General features: G+C 37.5%; 1 protein-coding gene across 6 annotated transcripts in view; it reads left to right on the forward strand.

Moving 5' to 3' along the window:
* ZNF608 (zinc finger protein 608) overlaps window positions 1-24,351 on the forward strand; it is a 91,663-nt gene that overhangs the window by 45,420 nt on the left and 21,892 nt on the right. For all 6 annotated transcript variants that reach the window (XM_061468660.1, XM_061468658.1, XM_061468659.1 and 3 more), the window contains exon 3: window positions 1,184-1,439. In XM_061468660.1, coding sequence (XP_061324644.1) covers window positions 1,184-1,439 — 256 coding nt within the window. The remainder of the gene's footprint in view (window positions 1-1,183; window positions 1,440-24,351) is intronic.

Here is a 24,351-nt window from a genome sequence, read left to right on the forward strand (position 1 = left end):
TGGATTAACTCTTTGGTTAGTTTGGGTCAGGTGTCCTGTCTGCTTCCTCCTGGCTTCCGCTCCTCCCTGGCAGAGCATGAGACTCAGAAAGTCCTTGGTCAGAGTAAACATTACTGAGCAGCAACTAAAATCATCGGTGTTATCAGTGCTGTTCCCAGGCTGAAAGTCAAAACACAGCACTGCACCAGCTACTAAGAAGGAGAAAAATGACTGCTGTTGCTGAACCGAGGACAGATATCTGTAATCCAGTGGGCCAAATAAATACGAAGTTTAGGTGGTTGAGCTATCTGACTGGGCATACTCAGACCCTTATTTAGCTATCTTTTATATGAGAAAGAACCTTATGGCCACCGTAAAATGCTAAGAACCCTCAGGCCAAATCTGTATACAGCAGGTCTGCTGAGTATATTGGAAGTCGTATGGGAAAGATAACCTCTTCAGTTCCTATATAGATTGTCCTACAGACTGGTTGTCTGTTGATTTACATTCTTCCAGAAATGCATTTTGAAATCTCCGAGAAATTTGCTGTTTGCCTTCTTTTAAAAGTCCTCTTCTATTATTTCAAGTAGAAAGATGTAAATGTTATCTTTAAGCTATTAGGTGGGTGATCCTAATGTATTTTAAATGGTTGGATAACAAGAGATCATATTTAATGCCATATGTATACTAGAATTATTTCAGGTGCTAATTTCTCTGTGATGCACATGAGAAAATGGCATTTGTATGTCTTTGTACTGTCTTTATAAGTGTTTTTCTTTAAATAGCAAATGAAGTTCCCAGTTTGCAAAATTAATTTCCATCCATAAATCAGTCTCTGTCAGTGCCAAGAAAAAAGTGGCCTTAATCCTTGGTTTTGAAATGTATTATTATTTCATACTAGCGGTCTATGACAAGAGGGAATAGTCTTGCGGAAACTTAGCAATTGGCCTTGTTTAGCATGATAGATATTTTTGTAGCTTATTTTTCATGTGCAGCATTTGGGCTGATGTCAAAAAAAATTAAACTCATAAGCCTGAAATAACCCATGATACACCAAATCCTCCCTGCATATGCAAATGTGATCTTAGCAAACTGGGCTTTTTTGGTTTTTAAAACTTCTTAGTTTTTTTATTTTTTTGTTTTTTGTTTTGTGTTGTTTTAAATCTCACAGCACCATTATAGTAAATTTATCTGTTGTTTTCAGGTTGATCCCCTGTTTACAGTACCTGCACCTCCACCTCCGATTTCCAGCAGTATCACACCTCAGATTCTGCCTTCCTACTTTTCCCCATCTTCATCCAATATTGCAGCACCAGTCGAGCAGCTTTTGGTACGGACTCGTTCAGTGGGTGTAAATACTTGTGAGGTTGGAGTAGTAACAGAACCTGAATGCCTTGGACCCTGTGAGCCTGGGACCAGTGTGAACCTGGAAGGAATTGTGTGGCATGAAACTGAAGAAGGTAAATTGTTTTTTTCCATTAGGTTTGTCTATGAGATACGTTAATGAGGAGGAGACTTTGCTCTATCTGCCATGGTTCTAAATAAGGGCTTGATAGTCTGTTGGCACGCAATTATGTACAGTGGCAGTCACAGCTTTGTAGCTTAGTTAGTGAATTTTAATTTTTTAAAACATTACATTTTTTTCATTATTTAAGTAACTGTATTTTCCAAATGACGTACCAGGCAACCCCAGTTAAAATATAATTGTTTGCTGTTGCTGTATGGAGAAAAGCATATGGAGAAATAGCTAATAGAATCACATAAATGTGATATTTAAATGTAATCATGAGGGGGGTACATGTGATGGGAATGGCTATATGAGTAGATGAAACTTTGAAAGCTGTATATTTTGGAATTCAGACACTATGATAAGTCACTTTTATATAAAATAGAAGTCCCTGAGACCCTGCAGAAATTCATTTTGATATGTGTATTGTTTGCATTTTGGCTATTTGAAACACTCTTTAAGAGGAAAGCATTTTTGCTTGAAGAGAAGTGTTCCATCTGGTGAAGAGGTGCTGTCTAAACCAGAGTGTTTTCATTAATATCCTTTTAAGGCATTTGGCCAAGTAGGAGTGCTGGAGAGCTTTGGGAAATATTAAACATTGATTTGCTATGATTTAGAACAAAGTAAGTAGGAAGGAGATTATGCTGTGACATGCAGATTTTTCCATTTTGGTTTTCAAAAGCTTGTTATTAAAATACCAGCTTTCTCCAGTTGATGCTAAAAATACTGCATGTGTACACTAAACTTTTGCAATTTTGCTTCAGTAATATTGAATTTCTCTAGTAACAGCTGCTTGAGAGTCTTCCTTTGATTGTTCTTATGTTTGTTTTGAGGATTATTTAATTTTTAGTGGCCTACCTCCCTCTACAGAGAAAACAAGATTATTTGCAAAGGGGTATAATGAAAGAATACAACAGTGCATTGCATCATGATAAATCCTGACATCCTTCAGTCATACACACAATGGTGTTTGATCCTTTGCAGTGATATATAAGACCTCGCCAAAGTGCTCTACACTGTCCTCTCAAAAATCAATAGAGTCAGATTTACTTGCTTTTATGTACTTTCATTCATCCATCTTTCTCTTTGTGTATTTCTGCAGCAGATTCATAAGGTAGATTGATTCTTTCAGATTGTTTTTAAAGCACAGTATAAATTCTGTTTAAAAATATCACTGCAGAGATGACTGCCCTTAGCAGCTTCAGTCTTCCTTGACTGGCCTGTTTTAACCAGAGCTGGAACATGTGGGTGCTAACTGTTGAAATGAAAGAGCAGTAGCTGTTAATAGTGTTATTCTTGCTGAATAAACTGAAGTTCTTACCCTACTGAATTTAAGAAGCCTGCCTTGTTAAAGGTTTGGCACCATAAATGAAGTATTAAAAAAAAACATTCTGGTCAAGATGACATTCCATTTACCAGTGTCTCAGCACTCTGCTAGTTTAAAAACTCTTGTTAGTTAATAGAAATTAACTTCCTTAACCTTTCCTCAGTTTGCCTAAAACAGTTTTCTGAAACAACTCAAGAGTTCAATTATGGTATGTTTAAATGGTTTAGAATGTGCCTGTTTTCACAGCTTTACAAATGCTGTTTGGCAACACTACAGCTATGGGTGACCACAATAATAGATAAAATGGGATTCTAAAATACTCTAGAAACATAGTTAGAATGTAGAGAATGAAGATAATTGATACAATTTATATTGTATGGTAGTACTGTGCCTTTTGTTGTTTATTGATTCAGAGCCCTGCTGACAAGAAAATAACGTAAATTTTACTCTTTTTTTTCCAGTGTTCACAGTCAACGCTGTATTACAAAAAAATGAGTTCCTAATGATCACTTTTGTATTCTAATTAAGTTTTGAAGTTTAAGGCACACATATAGGTATAATATTTATCTGTTTTCAAATTTTCTGACGTGTCCATGAAAGCAGCTACGTAGCAGCTTGTATGAAGCCATTTCTGCCAAATTTTAGAAAACAGGGTGCAGATGGGTCTTCTATTTATCTTGTAACAGAAGAAAGATAATCAAATACTCAATTTTCTAGTTATGATTTTGACTTCAATTAGGCAAGAACATGACCTTTCCTAAATTGATGTAAATCCATTTGTAATTGGTGACATCTAAAACTGTCTTGATGTTCAGAAACAAACTGAACAACTGAAACAAAAAATGTCTTTTGTGACGCCCATATTTTTGTTTCATATTCACTCTTTTCACTGCTTTCCAAACCTATTAAAAACATACATGCAAAGTGATACCATAAAACAATTTTAAGAAGTTAAGGTATGAACATTTCTGACTGATGTGTTTTGAGATATCTGAATTACTTTGTATCTGATTTTAGTAAGATGAGTTGCGAGGTGATTAGAATAGGCTTGTAGCATGTTTGCATACTCTATGGTACATGGGAACTATGAGCCAAATGTGCTGCTGAGCAGCCCTCATATGCTGCAGCAACTAGCTGTGGGAATGCACATACAAAAGGATGTGATGATCACGGTTATTGTAATAGGAATGGTAGAGTGAGTAGAGAAAGGTGAAATCATATAGTATATATAGAACTCATTATTGAATTTAATATATGCTTTAAAAAGGACAGGGCATATACTTGACAATTCATGTTTTGAATGTTTTTGGTATCTGAAATAACCAGTTTTCTTTTAGCAATGTTAAACAAGTTGTCATGTTCTGTTGCATTAGTTTTTCAAGGTCAGGAAAAGAATGATATTTGGTTTTATTAGTCATATTTTTAAGATAATGACTCCAAAGGGCCGGAAAAAAGCAGCACTGGATTTCAGACAAAACTGGCAGATCAAAAGAGCGTTGTTACTACAGCTCTTTTCATTTGTTCCATGCCAATCTATTCAGTTCACTTGATCGACAGATTTAATAAACCACACTATTTTTCCCAGCATGTTTCAATCTTAAGACGTGTAGAGGGAAGCTGGCATCTGAAGTCTGTCACATTTTATTACAAGGCTTTGTAACTAACCATAGTCGGTTACTCATATAATTGAGACTGCTAGTTATCACATGGGCATTTCTCAGTTGCACTAGTTAAGTTGTGCAGTGTTTAATTTCTACATATGTATGCTGTAGACATTTTTATCTGCATACAGTCATGTTTGATATGACTTGATAATGTGTCCACAGTGGTGTTAATGGCCCTAGATAATAATATTGAAGGAATTAGTTGAGGCTGTCCTGAAGTAGTGGAATGAGAAATGGTTATGGGCATGTCAACCTAAAAGTTGGTAGCTGATGCAGATGTTTGGCACCAGAAACTACCATCCAGTTACAGTAATACTCCTTCACAAAAAACAGCTTGGTAGTGTTAGTGGAGTGTATTTTTTGGTTGGTTGTTTCTCACACTATTCTGTGAAACAGCTACTAAAAGTCTGTACTTCTATAGTAAGAAATAAGCTTTATCTAGAATCAGGTACTTACCAAATTGTGCAATTATCTTCTGGGAAAACAGTTTTGAAGAAAGCAGTAATTGTTTCTTACTGCCTGGAGGAAATAAAAATGACTCAGAAAAAAGGGAAACCACCAACCAACTTTCTGAATTGCTTATTGATTGCTTTTTTGTTTGGCTTCTCACACACAGTTGCCCTCCATCATGTCCTGGATTTGGTTCTGCATCTAGCAGTAGAGTCTGCCTTTAGATGTAGGAAGTACTAGTTCTGATGATGATGTCCTGTTTGGCTCAAAACTGTGTAGGAGACAGCCATCCATCACCTTGGTGCCTTTGTGTGCAGAACAAGCTGTCTACATGCAGTCTTAAGAGTTCTTACATTGCTGCACTGATATTTTTCCTCTTTGTGCAGTTGCAGTAGACGATGCTTTTGTTGTTCAGTAACAAATAATGGGAAAATGAGTTGTATTTTTTAAAGTGTCCTCTTACTAGGTTTAGCTTGTTGATTTTTATGACTTGAGACTAGTTGTCAAACGTGAGAAATAGGACTCTGCTGGAACTCAGAAATCTGATCAGATCATCTCCAGGGTATTCCACATTTATCCCAGCATCAGTTCTGACACTATTTTGCAGAAAATTTCAGCAAAGAAAAGAGAAACAAGAAGAAAGGAGAACACTTACATGACAAAGAGGCATGCCTAGTACTTGTTGCGTATGGGTTTCCCACCCAGCCCCTTTTGCAACTAATATGCATAGGTGTTTTTTGAAAACATACCTGTTGCAAAGAGCTGAGGTGGGTTCTTTTCCTGCCTTAATATGTGGTGTTTGATTTGCAAAAACTAATTTAAAAGAAGAGCCTGTTTTAAATGTCTTTGGTTATGTATGTGTTTGTATGTGTGTGGTAAGTAAGGGTGTGTATGTGTCTATAGAAATAGAAGAATGAGAAGTAGTCTGACTGCCTCTGATTCCTCTTAGCAATTCTTGTGGTTTAACAACCACATTTTCCTAGTTTCACAAATACAAAGGCATGATGAAACAATGAAAATTGTAATGCCATGTCAAATATGTGATCAAGCAAATGCAGAACTTTGAGATTTAAAAAAAAAAATCTGTTTTATCAAAGAACATTACAGTAATTAATGGAAATGCCCCATTTCTGGCAGTGTTCAAGGTCAGGTTGGACAGGGCTTGGAGCAACCTAGTCTGGTGGAAGATGTCCCTGCCCATCACAGGGGGCTTGGAACTAGATGACCTTACGGTCGTTTCCAACCTGAACCATGCTATGATTCTATTAAATTAAGATAAATAAGATTAAATCACACTGTTGGTTTGGGATCAGGCAAGGTTTATAGAGATAGATAATAGCCTTTATTAAACCAAGTGATTTTATTAAACCAGTTGTCAAAAACAAGTAAGCTTTCAGACTGTATGAATTTATATTCTCTCCTTGCTGTGTAATACAGACCATTGACAGGAGGCTTTGGTTTGGCATTGTTAACCACCATATTCACTTCAGAGTTGAAAGACAGTGGGTATTTTTATAAGAGAGAAGCATAAAGATTCCCGTTGCTCAATAATCAGGCTTTGTCATGTCTGTATTACAGATAAGTGGTTTGTGGAGAAGATAGGGTTGGGTTTGTCAGCTGTTTTAACAGAACACCTAAAATCCAGCTTTTTGTACTGTCATGTGAGTTATCTAGTGACCAGAATGAGTGTCAGCCAGTATAAAAATATCATCTATTTTGAAAAAGTCTATATATGTGTTTATATTTTGAGATATTATGTTTAATTTTTCCTGTTTCTACTGCCTGTGATATCGGACTCAGTACATCAGTGGATTTAAAGAAGCCTGAGATAGGTGAATTTTCATAGGCCTCAAGTGTCTCTTTGTATTGTTCAAGGCACTTGGACACCTAGTGTTACATAGAACCTTGTAGCAAAAGAGGAACGGGCTGTATAACTCACAAAGGTAAGCCAGAGACTTGCATAAGAATGTTTGTATTTTATGGAAGCTCTACCTACTTTATAAAAGGAATCTGGGAGATGTACACAGGCTATCTGAGAAAAATTCTAAGAGTTTAATGTTCCGGGATTCTAACTGTGGTGCGAATTTAACAGTAGGTACACTGAGGGGTCTTTTTGATCCTTCCAGTATTTTCCCTGACCGTATCAGTATATGCATTTGTTTAGGGACATACATTCTGACATTATCATGTAACTGGCTTTTGCAGTATTTCTTGTGCATTTAAAATATGTAATACTGGCCAGTGTTAAAGGCAAGGATAGAACTAGATGGACTGCTTGTTCAAAGCCAGTATGGCAGTAATCTAATTTTGAGATATTTTATTGCTCTAACACAAAATGTTTGTGCTGAGAGAACAAGAAAGGGGACTGGTTTTGACCAAATCATAGAATCATTTAAGTTAGAAAAAACCTTCAAGATCATGGAGTCTAACCATTACCCTGTTGGACACTTTCAGTTTTCCAATTAGAAAACCATTTGCAGTCTATCTGATACTAATTTCATATAAAATAAATGAAGCAAATAGAGCCCAACCTCATGTAGTTACAAAAGCTCCTTCAAATGGTTTTAAACTGTTGGGACTGGCTCTTATGAACCAGGTGTACATGGCTGAATTGATGTGGCTTTAATGAGGTGCCATGAATCAGCTGGGCTATTGGTAACCAAACCTTTGCAGGCTCTTTGTTCACAGCAAACAGCAGATAAATCATGTCAGTATACACCTTCTTAGTGAAGCAGAAATGCAAAATAGGCTACGGATGTTCCCTGTTGCCAGAGCTGTGTGTCAGATGGGAGGTATTTTGACCTCTTTCGGTTTAATTCTGATTCTTTTTCAAAGCATTAATTTTCCCAGAAATATTCAATTACTCATTCATTTAAATAGTAATTTAAGTTTAAAGCATTTGTGTAGGTGATGGAAAACATCACAGATTAGTGAATGTGGGGGAGAGAGGGAAAGGAAAAAATGAGGTACAAACACAGCTAATTTCCAGGCTTTCTTAACAGAGTCAAGCTAGTTCATTAACTCTTCCATTCCTGCCCAGCACAATTGCTTCAGAAGATTTTTGAAAACTGCAGACCACAACTGGAAGAAAAGCACTTAGGAAATTTGTGTATAAATTAAATTTGGTATTTAAATGTCAGTGTTCCTCCTTGAACATACCCACACTGCAGGGTCTAACTAGTGCTAGTCCTACAGCTTTGTTTGGAGAGGCTGTACATGCTGTTGCATGGAGGGATGTGTGATTTGTTTACTGCCTAGTGCTTGCCTTGTTGCTTCACTGTTAGAGATGCAGATGTAATGCCGAGCAGAGCATAGCCACAATACAGTTGCAATAACTGACCAAAAATATCCAAAGGATATTATTTAGCCAGGATAGGAATGGCAGCTTTTCTAAAGGAACTTGGCAAATGGCACATTTTACAGCTCAGTGAGAAAACTAGGTTCAACTCTTGGTATAACATAAAGCAGAGAATGAAAAAAAACTTAACAAATTCCAGACAGTGCTTACATAAAAAGTTTTATGTTGCCAGGCTGCTACAAAGGAATACTCCCCTGCACTGCTTGTACATACACAGAAAATCATCCCTTTTACAAACAAGCATATGGGAGTAGGAAGGGTGCGTTGAGAAAGGAAGGAGGCTAACTGAAATTGGAAACATTTGCTTGGAGCTATTTGAATGTGAAACTGAGCCTGCTCAAGCAGTGAGGTTATGAACACTGAAGGAGTTGCTTTAAGGAAAGCAACAGTTTTGAGCATTTACTGCTCAAGAGCTAAGTCTCAATAGCAGCAGATTGCTTAAAAGTCAGACTATTCCAGTAAAAAATATTTGCAACATGGTGTTTGGATTTGTAGATAGAAGGGGGGAGAGATGATTGCTAATGAACAAAGTGTGTATACGTGCAAGTGTTTTCTCACAAAATAAATACCACTGGAGTATGGCATGAAAGCACAACTAAAATGGTATATTTAACTGGTGTGGTTCAGGGATTAAACATATTTATTAACCATTTATAAACTTATTATTAACTTATTTAAAGATATTCTCACAGTCACTCTAACTTTGTACTAGTTTAACTGCTTAGGACAAGCTCTGGTCTTCCAGTTTTGTTATACTCTTAAGTATTGCTGGTCTTCTACAGTGGTGAGCAATCGGAAGTTCTCTCAGTTGCAGAACTGTGTTTTTTCACTAATACAGATTAATACCAGTTTAACAAATTATTTTTTGAATTAAATTTTCTTGTTGTTTCAGACTGTACAGTGAAAAGCTGGTTTTGGCATTGGTACTAACTTGGTTGTGTAAGATCAGTGGCTGGCCTCACAGCCAGCTTTTCATTTTTTATAGTCATTGGAAACTTACATTTTGTCACCCTGAGGGCATATTCATAATTCTTTCCAGTTATTTCTGATGTGGTCATAACTAGCTACTGGTCTGGAACTCTTGGTGACAAGAGACAATCCAAAAAGCAGAAGGAAAAATTTCCATTTAAAAAGTTTAAACAGTGAAAAATTCTTTGGCCCTCAGGGTTATTAAAAGATTACAGCTTATATTTTTGTTCTAAAAAAAAGAGACAGGAAAGGGAGAGGTTGAGTGTGATAGCAAAGAATATATAAAAAAAAAGGAAAGCTCAAGGGAAATTGCTTTCTTGATTTAGACTGAAAAACTAGGTCTAGATTTACTAAAGCTAGTGTTACAGTGGAAACTGCAGTTGAGGTTCATCAATTTTATATCACCAAATGCCATAAGATTTAGGGGAAAAAAACACCAAAACCAAATGGAATAAACATAAAAGGTCAGTATTAGAGCACTTTGCTTTAGTTCTGTGGATTTGTTTTTTGTTTTTTTTATTTTGTTTTTTTTTTAGGAGTATCAACTAAAACAGAAACACTTGTATGTCCATCAGAAGTAATACTGATTTGTTGTTACAAATTTATTGTTTGTAAATTTAAATCACAAAGAATTTTTAAGGGGACATAGCTATTGAAATAAAAGGCTATGGTATTAATTTTTAATGACAGAATTTACCACCCTTGTTAAAGATTTTATCAGAACAAAAAAAGAATTTTTAAGAAAAGCCTTCTTTTCACTTACTTTGGTTTGGTTTTGTTTTAATAGATATCAGTTATTTGTTATGCTTAGTTGGGAGGTTTACTAGGACTTCGTTTGGGGTGTTGTTTTCGGGTATTTAAGTGAGTTTGTTTTGTTTGAGTTTTGTTGTTTCTGTATGGGCGTTATCAGGCTAATGAGACAATTTTTTTTTTTTTTCTAGTGACTTGGCTAATAGTATAAAAATCTCCATTAATAAAATGGAACTGAAGTTAGTTGCAAGTACTTGGTGATTCTGTAGCTGGTCCCTAATACTGAGGGCAAGGGTTGTGGAGAATCAGTTTCAAGCGGGGGCAGTTCCAGATCAGGCCTCAGCTAATCTAGAGGTTTTTTGTTTTGTTTTTTCATCCAGTCATTTATACTTTAGCATTTAAGTAGGTAGAAACAAGTAATTACATTTTACTGCCTGTTTACTTTCCCCTACAGTGACTGGACCTGTGCTTCTTAACCTTGCATTCATATACAGCTGGCTTTTGTGGATCTTTTAAAGCCTGAGGCTGTGTGACCTCCTCTAGTTAGGAGGTTTTAGAAACAGAAAGAAAGTTTCAGGTGTCATTAAATGAGCAATTTTCCTTAGGGAAGATATAAGCTGGTGTCAATCCTTAGCAGAGTTTTACTTCTAATGTGTATTATGGATTTAAAAAACAAAAAACCACCCAATTTCTAGGTTATTCTCTACAATTTTATTAAAGTCCTGAAAGTAACAACTTCAGGTTCTATGGCTTATGAGAAAGTTTTGCAATAAATTAATACTTACTCCTTAAGGAATTTTGTCCAAACCATGACCTGTGGCACTGGAGCAGTACAAGTGTGTGAGCATCAAAGACAGTTTCATCCAGAAGAACCACTGGACATTGGTAGACTTCATTTGGCTTCAGAGTAAGTAAAGTGTCACGGGTTATAAGCCTGAGAAATAAAAAAAAATAACCAGAAAAACCAAAACACACACACAAAAAAAACCCAATCAAACAAAACAACAACAAAAAAAGCCAAACAATTGTTCCTGGGTTGCAGATATTCCCAGCTAGGGACCTGTATTTAGAGGTGATACAACCTGAACTAAAAGCCAGTAGAAGCTACTGTTTGTTACTTAATGCAAATCAGATAATTTTTGTTGAATCCTGAAAGAGGGGATTACATTTCAGCATGGTCTGCACACATTTGAAAAAGCCTTTCATTTTTCCATTGTTGTATAAAGGAAAGAAAAGTTTTCCTTGGTAGTCTTATAAAAATTAAGGATTCAGTATTTTTAAGTATGTCAGAATTGTGTGGTTCTGAAGTGGCAAGTATAGTTTAGTTCTTTGACAGTAGCTGATGGCTGAGCTTTTTCAACTTCACCAATTTTTGCCAGCCCCAGGTAGGCCCCATTTCTTCCAGAGTGGAAGAAGGCTACCTAAGATGAAAGATCTTGGTTTAGAAACACGGTGGCATAGCAGTTTGTTTCTCATTAGACTGGCTAGTCAGGGTTTGTTAAAATAGATTTAGCTGGGAAAGTGTTCAGACATCATCCCGATGGGGAGAGAAAATGTGTCAGCAAAGTTGTGCCTGCAAATGGTGGTGGAAGGCTGAGAGGCCCACAGAGAGCTGCCAGCTTCCGAGGACTGAGCATGTGAGTGCAGAGGCATTCACTGGACCGCAGGCATTTCCTTCCAGCCTAAGTCTTTCAGAAACTTCTCACAGCGAACCTTCACATCTTATTTCAGAGCTGTCTCCTCAGTGTTGTGTGTGTATGTGCGTGTGTGGCACAAAAGCGGCACAGACCAGGTTCTTTGAATTTTCCTTTCTCCAGTGCTCAAAATTATGACATCCTCGTGTTATACTGAGGTATGGCTTCTTGCCGAACAGAGAAACTGCAGATGCCAGTGGACTTGAAACAGATTTTGAGTGACTACACCGCCCCTGCAAATGCATTCCTACTGGCAGTGGGAGTGAAGTTGTGTAGCATTTCAGTAATTTATTTCATGGTACCCCATCTGAAGGTTTTTCCACAAGAACCAACAGGCAGTGACTCCCTCAGATAAAGATTAAAGGTGGCACGGAGGCTCAGATTTAGCAAGTGATGGTGCATTTTTATAAAACATGAACTCTGGTTCAGACTAATGCCATTTCTTCTTACCTTGACTCTGCCCATGCAAGTGTCACATGAAATTATTAAAAATACAGGGGGAGAGGAACTCTTGAGGGGTGGGAGTAAATCGCTGCTTGGGTTTCTTCAGAGCAGTGTGTGTGAGTGGGTTATAGATGGTTCTGTTGGCCTAGACAAGCAAGTGGCAGGAAATAACTTAGAGAAAATATTTTTATATCCCCAAAGCTTATCTTCAGGGAGCACAGTTAGTAGTGGTGTTGTGAAAAGAAACCTCTATTTGGACAGACAGTTTGATGCAGGCAAAGCTGCTGATTTGTTTTCAGCTTCAGGGAGATTCAGTCTTTGCATCCTTGGCAGTAACACACAATGTAATTGTTTCCCTTCTCCTTAATCTTCAGTCTAGTTGTATTGGCTTAGTGTATCTAGGAAAGGCTGGAATGTTCACTGAATTAGCTGCACTGGATAGCTTCTCCTAACAGGCGAGAAGTTAGTGCTGGGACTCTTCTGACTTCTAGTATGTGAGGAGAACACTCGCTGTTCCTTTCATGATTACATTTAGTCTCAGAAACCCTTTTGCGCAGAAAGGAAAATTAATTGTTGGGTATGAAAAGGAGGTGACAGAATTAATGTTCTTACACTGGCAACATTACTCTGTTATTAGGAGCTCTCTGTAAATAACAGCTTTGCTTTCATCTATTTTTTGCCTCTTTCTTCCACAAAAGTAATTTTGTAACCCTACAATTTTTAAATACTTTAAAAAAACCTAACTGTGCATGGGGAGATTTGTTTGCATTCCTATTATTCAGTTTGGCAGCGTCTGTGGGCAGCAGCTCATTACACTTTTGGAAGATGTGCCATTAACATACCACTCTTTTAAACCTACCTAAATTCAGCAAAAGTACAATCTTCAGAGAAAGGGTACAGGATATCATTCAGCAGTTAAATTATTTAGTCAGTCCAGTGGTTAAGCTTGGGTCAGCTTTGAAGGGTAAATTTCATTGCTGGGATACATTCTTGGCTATGAATGAATGCATGAATAATCTTTCTTTGAACCTTAAGATGCACAATAGACACAATAACTCTTGAGTTGAACTCTTGAGAGTGGGCTGATTTATGGGCAGCTATTGAAAGTGACTCTAGTCAAATTATTTTTTCATCTGTGAAGTAGAAACCTGTATTAATTACTGGATACCAGTGCAATGGTAGACAGACAAAAGCTGTGCACACCTTTATTTTATAAATTTTTAATTTATGTGTTAAAGAAAGGGTAATGATTTTGTCGTGGTACACTTCCATAAACTGAGAATCACTTGTCAGGGCTACAGCAGGAAAATAGCTGAAGGCATTATTGACCCAACTGGTCAGACAGTTAATCTGTGTAAGTTACCTCCAATTTAGCAGAGACAACAGCAGGAACTGTGTGCACTCCCCAGTGCCAGCAAGTTCACAAACCTGCATAAGCCAGCACTAATTTCATTTACATTAATGCTGTGATTGCAGGTGACCAAGGATCAATGACACATTTGTTTCTGCCCTCCCTGCTCCAAGGGCTGTAGCCTCAAGTGAAGGGCTGGAGCAGACAGGAAGGGGCTTACTAGCACCTTCTATGTCAAGATTTGGCCATGTTTGTCTGCTGGAAGGCTTAATTTACTGGAAGGATCAAGAGAAGTCTGTTTTGTGATCAGTAATAAATGGCTTGGCACAGTGCCTTTTCAGTTCTGGGGGAGGAGGGACTGTTCTTGGCTCAATACCCATTTTTGTGTGTCTGCACAGGGCTAGGAGGTTTACTGATTATTGTAAGGCATTCTGCATTATTAAAATCGTGTCATGGAAGTTGTTTTTGAGGGAGTTCTTCAGAGAATTAGTTGCAGAAGGAGCAATTTGATTTTATTTTCTTTCAGTTAACGGGCCAAGCAGATGGGAAAGCAGACCTGGAGTAGTTTTGCTGGCTGGCTGCCATGATTCTGTAAATTTTGATTTGTATGGATATGTAGCAGTTTTATTTTTCCCTTTTTGGAAATGTATGCCTGTAAATCTTTGGGAAATTAATCGCTGGTTTCCTGTGAAATGTGCGCTTGTAAAACAAATGTTGTAGCAGACCCTGTGTTGTGCCAATTAGGAAGTGTGACATCAGCAAACTCCATAGGCTGTCAAAGGCTAAAGCACTTTTCAAAGCATCATTCCTTCACAGCTCTCCAGAGAAAGGATTAAAAAATGACAGGAATTTGAACTGCAGTTCAGTACTGTTTCACTGTTTGCCTTTGCCACTCAGAAGGCACAGGGTTCATGATTCTATCCAAATGAGTTTTTTAATGCCATTTGACCTTACACTGTTCTGTGTTTGAAATTAACAAAGCATTCAAATCTGAAAAATCTGTACTAACAGCTATGTGTGAGTTGATCAAAACTAGGAAATCCTAAATTTAACATTCCACAAGGGAAAAAAGAAAAATACAACTCATGTTGCACCCTTGGTCTCTCTCCCCTTCACGTCCTGATACTCCCTGCACCTCCACACCAGAATGATCTGCAAGAAAAGAGTTACTTAATCATTTATTAACTGTGGTATTGATAATGACATCACCACTAATTACATGCCAAGAGAGCTATGTTTAACAGTAAAAATTCTAGGGATTTAAACATGTAATTGACAGTCTGGGTCATAGTTCTTTTTTTGCAGCTTTTTTCCTGGAAATTTAAAGAACTCAGATTCTCACTGTTCAGCATTTGAATCTCCGAGATCAAAAGGCAATTCCTTCAAAGAGTTTCCTGTTGTTATTTAAATGGTAATTGACTCTATCCTCAGATTGACTGTGAGCATTTTATCTTTAGTAGGTTTGGGACTTTCATTATTTTCAGTTGCATGCTTCTAATGGAGGAGGTGATTTGGAGAATGACAAAGATTAATTGCAAATTTGGAAGCTAGTTACTAGTGACAAGAGTTGATAACTCAGGGGAAGGTGCATACACTATTTGATCAACATATGTTTCATAGTGAATGATTGTGCTGCTGTAATAATCTGTCTCTTCTAGCGACTTTTATATCTGACATAGTTCCTTGCTGACAGGTGAATATTTCTGTACAGTGTGGACTGTGAAGTAGACATAAATTACGGGATTTGTTACACTATTTACCTGCAAACTTTCTGTTCAGTACAGTACTCTGCAGAGAAGGTCATGGCCATGAAACTCTGCTCTGTAGGGAGGCAGTGCTTAAAGAGTAGTAATCTTTGGTGAATACTTTCTGTTGTAATCTTCAACACTTTCTGGTGTAGAAAAAATTATGATCCCATGATGTTTTTAAGAGACAGAGCCAATATTTTTCTTTAAATCCTATTCTCTCCTTGCTGAACAGTTCATCTGTTGTAAAGTCTACTGCATTCAACTGTCAAATGTGAAGAAAAAACATGGAAATTGCTATCCTTGTTACCCAGGAGAGGCTAAAATGCTTTTATGAACAAATGTACTGCTGTATGATACCACTAAAACTGAAGTTAAGTAAACTGCTGTTGAAGAGCATGATGAGACATGACTGCACTTCCTGTGATTGGTGACTTGGTCTTATTTCTACCGGGTGGGTGGAAACCCCTAAGACCCACTGGTATAATTACTGCTAAAGTGGCTAATCTGTATTCAGGAGTAAAATGCCTTTGTGCCAGATATTAAACAACAGCCTGCAGACCGGGGTCAGAGAAACAAACAGATGAATTTGTCAGTTTTCAAAATGCAACAATTCAGTTTGTATGCATAAGGGAGAGAGGCAACTGAGGAATCTACAGCAGGGCCTTTGTATTGGTGATGTAGCACCAAGGACTGCATAAAGAACTTGTGGTGTTTTCTGATAATGTTAGAGGTATATTCCCATTCACATGTTCATTTTCCACCAGCTTTAGACCACCCAACATCACATCTAACCTGCAGTCTTCTTTTCCTGCAGTCTCTTTCCTACCCTCCCCCAAACATATGGTGCATCTGTATTCATGCTTTCTTTCTGTTCACGAAGGTATCCAGCTGGGAAAATAGAGTGTGTACAATACTCTCAGCCTTAACTGACATTTCTCATAAATTGCAACAGAAACACTGCTATCAGCAGCTTAATAGCAGGTATAATACAGCTGTACATATCAAGTCTCAGCAGGACACAGAAACTATGGTTACGAAATTTCCACAGAGAAAGGGCTGTGAGGGAAAGTTTTTATATAAGAATAAATAGAGAGGGGGGTGAGAAAACATTTAAAATGGATTCACTGAAAGCTGCCTTTCTGGAAAGGGGAAAAAAAAAAAAAAAGCTTATAGGGGCTGACTCAGTGGCCAGTGGCTTCATCATTCACTTTCTGCTGAATTGTTGTTTTAGAAGACCTCACAAGAGGTTTTTATTGTAAGTGGTGCAAAAAAACCCCAAAAGCAGTGCAACAGTCTTTTTTCCTCTTTGGTCCTTAAAAATCTACCCTCCACACCCATTCCTTGAAATACTTTTTGAAAAACATGTAATACTTAACTACTGCTGTAGTATAAGGTGTTTATGACAAAGTCCGGGTCAGCCACAGTGCGTTTATGCAGGAAATACAGATTAGGTGGAAATAGACTAGTAAATAGCATTATGTTCCTAGTCACAGGATTTAGTAAGTTTCTGTGTTGCCCCCAGCAATATTTAAACCCAGTGCTTGACTGAAGAAGGTCAGTCTAGATTAGAAAATAACTCAGAGCATTGGTTAGAAAATATATCACAATACTGAAATTAACTAATTAGTTGAGAAGTTGGTGTGTTTTTTTTTTTTTGGGGGGGGGGGAGTTGTTTTGGGGAGGGCATCAAGTCACGAGATCTTGTTTATCACAAGTTGGTCTGTCTTTGTGACCATGGCAGAAAGGGCAGGAAATAATGATCTGAAATTGTGGCAAGAGAGACTCAAGTGAAACATTAGAAAAGTGTTTCTAACGGCAAGGATAATGAGGCTGTGAAGTAGGTTGTCTAGCAGCTTGTGAAGTCTTCCGTTTGAGGAAACTATGCAAACATCTTTTAGGATAGGCCCTGCTTCAGAAGTAGGTGGGTGAACCGGACAGCTACTTGAGGTCCTCCTAGGTCCATAGTTCAGTGCTTCTAAAAGCAGGATAGTTCATAATTAATTTGATTGGTTTTTCTACTTCTCACACAGGAATTTTGTAGGAAATTAGGACACAGTGTGTCACCTTTATTTTTTATTTTTTTTAGATTTAAAATTAGTTGAATAGTATTAGTGAAATATTCTAAAATTGCAGTAAAAAGAAAATCGTGCTACCTAAATCAGGGCTATATATAAATTATAGCAGACTGCTATTAATCAAGGACTCATGGGAACCAAATACAGAGCAGAGAACAACTCTTATGGACAGCCTAGTAATGAAGATACCAACTGCTGAATCTATGCAGCTGAAGAAAAAAAAGAGGGTATTCAGGTACTATTTGCTGGAAAGTTACCCCTGTGCTTGGCTTAAGTTTTAGATTTTCACACCAATCCCTAGCTAGTAAGTATCTCGTCATTTTGAAGGATGCTTCTCCAGTAACCTTGCTTTTTTGAAATGTAATCTTTCAAAGCTATCTTATGAGGAATGAAGGAGGGCAGTGTTATAAACATAGTACAGCATTTTAAGGTCCAAGAATACCATTGAGTCTCAGTGAGGCACATAAATAACACTAATCTTTCTTCTGTGAGGACGGCTGTTGGTTACAGTTTGGAGACTAATAAAGATATACTGCCCTTCTCCTTCAGTTTTTCAGACTATTTTCAATGAAATATTTTTCCAGCAGTAAAGATGCATTAGCATTTTTGTTTGTTTCATTGTGGAGTATCGGTTTTATGCTGAGTTTGGCTTGAAGAGAAAAGAAAAATCTCTTCAAGGTCTCAAAGGTACAGCCAGGTATATTTTATTTATGGCATCTTTAAGACAGTTGGCAGCCAGCCATAAAGAGACAGAATTTCACTCTTAGTCTTTCCACTTTCTCGCTCTTTCCTCATTATTTCCTACCATCTATTAGTAATAGTATTTACTATTTTCTTAGTTCTGTGTTGTTTTTCCTATAGCTGACTCTTATGTGACAGAGGAAGAGTAATAGTGAGCTTTGCGAACAGTGTTCTCTTTGATTCATCATGCAGTTGGGTTCTTTTGCAGTCTTCCCTTGCACTCTGGAAGTTTTATGAAGTCTAGAGATTTCATATGAATTTCTCAGTTGGTCAGCCATACAATTTTGTCAGAGAACAGTCTGTACTCATTTGATTATCTAACCATGAACGTTTGCCAGTGAAGAACTGGCTTGCAACTACATTACAGTCATGTCTAGAATCTCTAAAAGAAGGACAGTAGATGTAGCCTCTACAAATGCCTTCCATGGTATTTATTAAAAACCTAGTTTACTCTCTTTTTTAAATACTCTTTAGCCATTTTAGGTGTTTTCAGATCTTTGTTAAGAAAATATCAGTTGCTGTTATCAAATCTTCAGTACTCAAATCTCTGCTGGTGTTCTTTGTTTCAAAAGCAAGATGACCCCCTTCTGTGGAGTTTTCATAGGTCATTTCATCATTTCTTTCTCTAAAAGACATTTGCAGAAGCTTTTAAACCAGATTAGGAAAGGTCTTCTGGGAGGAAACATCCTCTTGCCAACAGACAAAAGTCCTGCCTCTGTTCAGTTCGCATAAGAAGCAGAAGGACCCCCATGATCTTCTGTCTTTTAACAGTTAAAACAAAGGTATGGTCTTATTGTGATGTCGAGTACTCTTTTCTGTCTATGTCACAGAAGAGGGTCCATGAGAAAGAAATCCAGCCTCTGTCATACAAGTAAATAGGTGACTGAAATACCCAAAGATCATTGGTAGAACCTCTGAACACAATGAAACTGTGAGGAAGAAGTGCCACAGCCTCTGCTGCCTTCTGGGTAAGAAGAGAGGCTTCTGCCAAAGAGTTGAGAAAGGCAGCCAACTGTCATTCCTTTCACACCTTCTTGAAGTGTTACAAACTTCTTGTTTTGACATCTGTTGTTACTGCATTTGGTTTTCTGCTGCTCAGGGATGTAGTCCATCAAAGGAACCCATGAGTGGATACATACGGAGGTCTGATCTTTTCACCATTGGCACCCTTCTGTCAGTGCTGCTTTCTTTTCCTGATGAAATGCTCTGATTCTGTGGAATTCTACTCCATCCTTCCCTCTAAGCATCCTTAATCTGCTGTTGAATATTGCACAGAAAGCTTAAGGGAGAGAAAAATACAGTATTATTTTTGCTACTTACTTTCATGGTTTCAGATGGTCATCTTCATATGATACTGTGTCCTGAAACACCAACTCCTTTTTGTAAAACAGGTAGGTGAGTTAAAAGATGACAACTATTATACAAATAGCATGGAGGACCCAGAGCAAGGGAGCAGTCTTTCCTTGCAGTTGTCTCCCAGCCTACAGGAGTGTGTGTGGAGACAGTGTTCTCACGGGAGAATGGATAATTGGTACATGAACTCTGAATAATCCCGAAAGATACAGCAAGGCCATGAGAGGCCTGAGGAAGCTTAAGCAAGCAAGATAAGAAGAAGCTGGAATTCACTGAGTTATGAGAACTGGGGACTGTTGGCAAGCTTTCGACGTCAAGTTCTCACACCTGTGCTTAACCGATTATATGTTAGTAGCTAAGGGTCTTCAAGACATGTATCCAATCATAATATGCCAAATCACTGTAAGTGCATGTAAGCAATAGTATATAAGGCATTAAGGCTTTGCAATAAATGGCTTTTGTCTGATCATACTGATCTCTGACTGAGTCCGTATATTTTCTGCGGCAAATGTGAACATCCAGCCTGGTGAACCTCCACAATTTGCAGGGGTATAGCAAAAAAATGCATTGGCTAAATGGTGCAACATTTACTTTAGGGCTGACGGAGCTAGATTTTAGAGGGGTTTGATACATCGTGCTGGTACTTCACAAAAAGGGGAGGTCCATGTGAGGTATGTAGATTGTTCCGCCTAGTATAATGGTGGAATCATTTCACTTGCTTCCTTCCTGATAGAAACCATTAGCTGTAGTGGCTTAGCTACTGTCTGAGCGAAGTTGTTCTGAGAAAGATTATCATAGTAGAGGAGAGAGGTCAGGAAATTAATGCTTTGGAGGATTTGAAGAGAAAGAACAAAACACTCCCAGAAGCCTTGCTTTTGTGGCCTGTCAGAAGCAGCTTGCTTCATGTGGTCAGAGAGAACGTAAATGACAATAAAACATGCAGGGAAGGGCTATACTTAATCTGAGTAAATATTATGCATAAAATCTCTATCAGTCTATTATCTTCTTGCTTGTTGCAGGCATATATTTTCAGACATTCAGTACATTTCATCCTCCCTCCCTTTTGCTCCTATTAAAGGTTGCAAAATTTTAAATTAGCTGTCATTTTCAGTATCATAGATAGAGGATTAAGTGTTATACTGGTATGATCGGGTAACAGTTACCCAAGTTGAGACATACCATTGCTTTTTTTTTTTATCCCCTCCTCAGTTACAGCATATTACAAAGCACAGTTCACAGTGTAGCAGGGATCCTGTTCACAATCACTATCATCACAAAGATGGAAAGTAAAAATGTTCCTTGGCAAACTTTCAAAGGAGCTGTGGGTGAGGAGTAGAAATCAAATTAGGCTCTTGGGGCTTTTGGTCAATGTATGATGCCCTCCCCAGCACAAGTTGGTGTAACAAAATGAAGGGAAGAATTTTCCTCATTAATTCATGTGACAAGCAAGTAAAACAAACCACACAGCTTGTACTACAAAATTTTTATTGCTTCATAAATTTTATTGAGATAGAAATTAACCAGTTTCCTCTGTGTTTTAAACAGAGTCAGTTTGTGTTTACTGACATGGGGGAAGCTCATCTGTGTTCAAGAACAGATCTGTTTTCTGTTAGAAAAAGCAGTTTCTGAAAGCCAGAACTTCAGGGATATTTTTAATACTATCATGTATTAACTTGACACTGCATGCTTAAGAATCTGTGGTTTGGAATTTCTTAATTTAACAACAACAGTTTTTCTACCTGATCTGGTTTTGTGATAAGCAGTGAAGTATCAAGAAAGATTACAAGAAATTACAAGAAAACCACTGTGAGATGCAGCGTATGTGCCAAAGTCTAGAAATGTTTATATACAATTCCAGAAACTTTTCAGCACTACATTCATATTAGGGCTGCTGCCATGTTTATACTGAAGGATTCGAATGATGTTTTCCTGCTCACTTAGGAAAGAACATAAGCATGGGTGCATTTACATTGTGGCAAACATATTCAAGAATGTCTTTCATTTAAGCTGTATTATTCATTAAGAGTTTTAAGCTGCTCTAAAACATATGGAACATACGCAGCTTTATTTGGGTGCTTCAATACAGACAGGTGCGTATTCAAAATGGAAGCTTAATGAGCTGTGACTATCAGAAAAATGAAAATGTACAGGCAGAGCCCTTGAAACATCACCCTCTTTCCCTATTTTTACAATAATGATTGTACAAGATGGGATTTGCATCTTTGAGCAATGAGTTAAATACTTCCAAATCTCCTTGAAATCAATTTTGTGTGATCACATATGCAGATTGAAAACCATGACTTTGAGATTTACGTTCTGTGAATAAAATTTACGTTCCCTAAAAAGCAAAGAAGGCTGCCATTTCATGCTTCCTAACATTCATTGTCTATTTTGCCTCAGTACACATAAGCCAAGCGCGCATGCTCACAGTCTAGAGGAACAGCTTTCTGCTCTGTCAATTTTGTTTTATAAAAGCCCTGTTTTCTTTATTGCCCTTATCTATTATATCTGTAAAATTTATTTAAGCAATGACAAATTTCTCTTTTGGGCCTGGAGTCTCAAAGAGTTAACTACTGCCATGCTGTTGGTTTAAGATTTGTTGGTTATGACTGTTTATTGAATTGCAAGGATCTGTAGGTGAGGGTAGCTGTCTAAAGCTGCTGTTGAGTAGCTGGGTTATGGGCTGTACTTAGTGAATATACATCATTAGAGAGACAAATGTGCTTCTGCAGCCTCTTGTTTTGTTCAGCTAAAATGGGTGTTGATTTTGGAAAGCTCAGCAAAATCACTTGTCTTTTTTTCTAAATCAGATGTCATTCATCCTACAGAGCACCCATGAAAAACAGCATTTGTTTAAATATAGCAGCATTACTTCTCAGCTTTGTAAGCTGACAAGAATAGCATTACATTTATTTCCCTTTAAAAAAAAAAAAAGCAGCTCAGGCTTAATGAAGTGCCTGTGAGAGCTAATTGACAGGACTGTAAATGGGAATCCTTGTACACCTCAAATGTTCAGTCCAGGATGCTGCAGCATGTACCTTTTCAAACTGCTTTGCCAGTTTCAGACAGGTTTTATGTCCCCATGCAGACAAGAAATTTAATGATGCATTGTTCTTATTCTTAAGAAATTAAAGAAGAGACTGTTTATAGGGATAAACACTTGAGTAACTAATACCGTGACTGATCTACAGAAATAAACTGAAAACCCTGTTGTGTTTTTAATTTTTATTATGCCACTTCAGCACTACCAGTACTTACTGTTCTGTTTATTCAGGTGTCCACCTAAATAACTCTGAAACTTCAGCAGAATCCGATAATAAGCTATTTGATGGGCTACAAATTACAAGTTCTTCTCATTCTGGGTGTAAATATGCTTTCAGCTGAAAGCCAGGGAGGGAGGGGTAGCCTTCATTTGAAACAAGTTTTTAGTCTGCACTTGATCTCTTCTGGTTTTGTATGAAAAGCCACATAGGACTGAAAGACAGCTGAAATGGCAAGCTGCTGTATCAGGGGATTTAGCAGAAGGAAGCTGATGTGCTTTCTGCCAGCACCTTCCCAGAAAGCTCTCTGAATCTCTTACCAGTTCAGTCCAATCATGAAATTGGTGCACTAAAAATATGTGGATGAAGCAGTTCAACTGAAAGTACCGTGTCACCCTCTATGACAGTAAAAAAGTATTCACTTATGGCTATCAGTTTCTATTCTGTAAGTTAAAATGTGATTATCCTTTCCTAAAAGCTGAAGTTACAATGGTCTAAGACTACTGCTCAGTTATTAAAATAAATAAATAAATAATTAAATAAAAGAAAATGGAAAAGAGCCACTCTTTTCATTCTGTTTCTTCAATATCCAGGGAAACTGATATCTGGAGTTACTCCAGTTGGTTTCTGCTAGTTGATCACAAGTTCCATTCATATCACTGAAACCTCCTTAAAAAATGCTTTCTGGTTGGTTTTTGTTTGTTTTTCTTTCCAGTTTTAACTTTGATAAATAGGAAAAAAAGAAATGGAAGACTTTAGGCAATATTGAAATTCTTACACACCAAAAAAAAAAAAAAAAGGTTTATGCACCTTTGATGACAATACCTTATGACTCTGTAAATGACCTGTTGGTGGTACTAAGATGCAACTGAAATGTTTCACAGTTGTTTAAAAATAATAGTAGTAACTAACAGTGAATGTTTTCAAAGACAAGTCAGTATTCTTCCATGTCAGACATGTAGGAGTCCCAGTTAAATGCTCTTCAGACCTAAGGAGAGTGCTAGGGAAAAATAATGACATCATGATTAGTTCTGAAAGTGTTTTTCCATTTTGACCACAACGTGGTATTGATCTTGAAATACTATAGAGTGACTAAAGAATGTACCTGTTTGTCTGCAGTTAGCATTAGCGTGATTTCACAAGGGATATTTCTGATCATGTCTGTTTTGGTCACTAGTTTTCTAATACACAAGTTATGTTATGGAACATTTGTTCCATACCAAATACCAATATTTCTATGCCAGTTCTGTGAGACTGAAAGGTTATCATTCCTGGTGTCCATAAAATTATCTTAGGAAATGTAAAGATGATGAGTATAGCTGTTTCAATGTTACACCTTTCTTTCACGTAAGTATGTGTCATGGGGCTGATCTTTGTTGCCAATTATTATTAGCAAGTAGGAATATGTTACTTTCACGGAAAAGGCTTTGGGGCCATTGTTGTGCGGCTCAGAGTCAATAAACTCTGAGCTGCTCCTAACAGCCATTCTTTCTCATTGAAGCTTTGGACTTGCTCTAACTTCATCAGAGAAGAGAAAAAGAGAATAATGTGAACAATAGGAGCCGTGAAGTTTAACTTAGGCCTAATGTGAGGGGGCTGTAGAAGCTGTCAGGGAGCTTGATTAATTGGCTTTCAGGCTGTTGTCCTCAGCGCAAAGCAATAATGTTCCTGCCTCTTTTGA

The sequence above is a fragment of the Pezoporus flaviventris genome, unplaced genomic scaffold (genome assembly GCF_033815535.1).
Source record: "Pezoporus flaviventris isolate CSIRO_AGI_PZ_B2104156 unplaced genomic scaffold, CSIRO_AGI_Pfla_v1 ptg000050l, whole genome shotgun sequence".
NCBI classification, from domain to species: domain Eukaryota; kingdom Metazoa; phylum Chordata; class Aves; order Psittaciformes; family Psittacidae; genus Pezoporus; species Pezoporus flaviventris.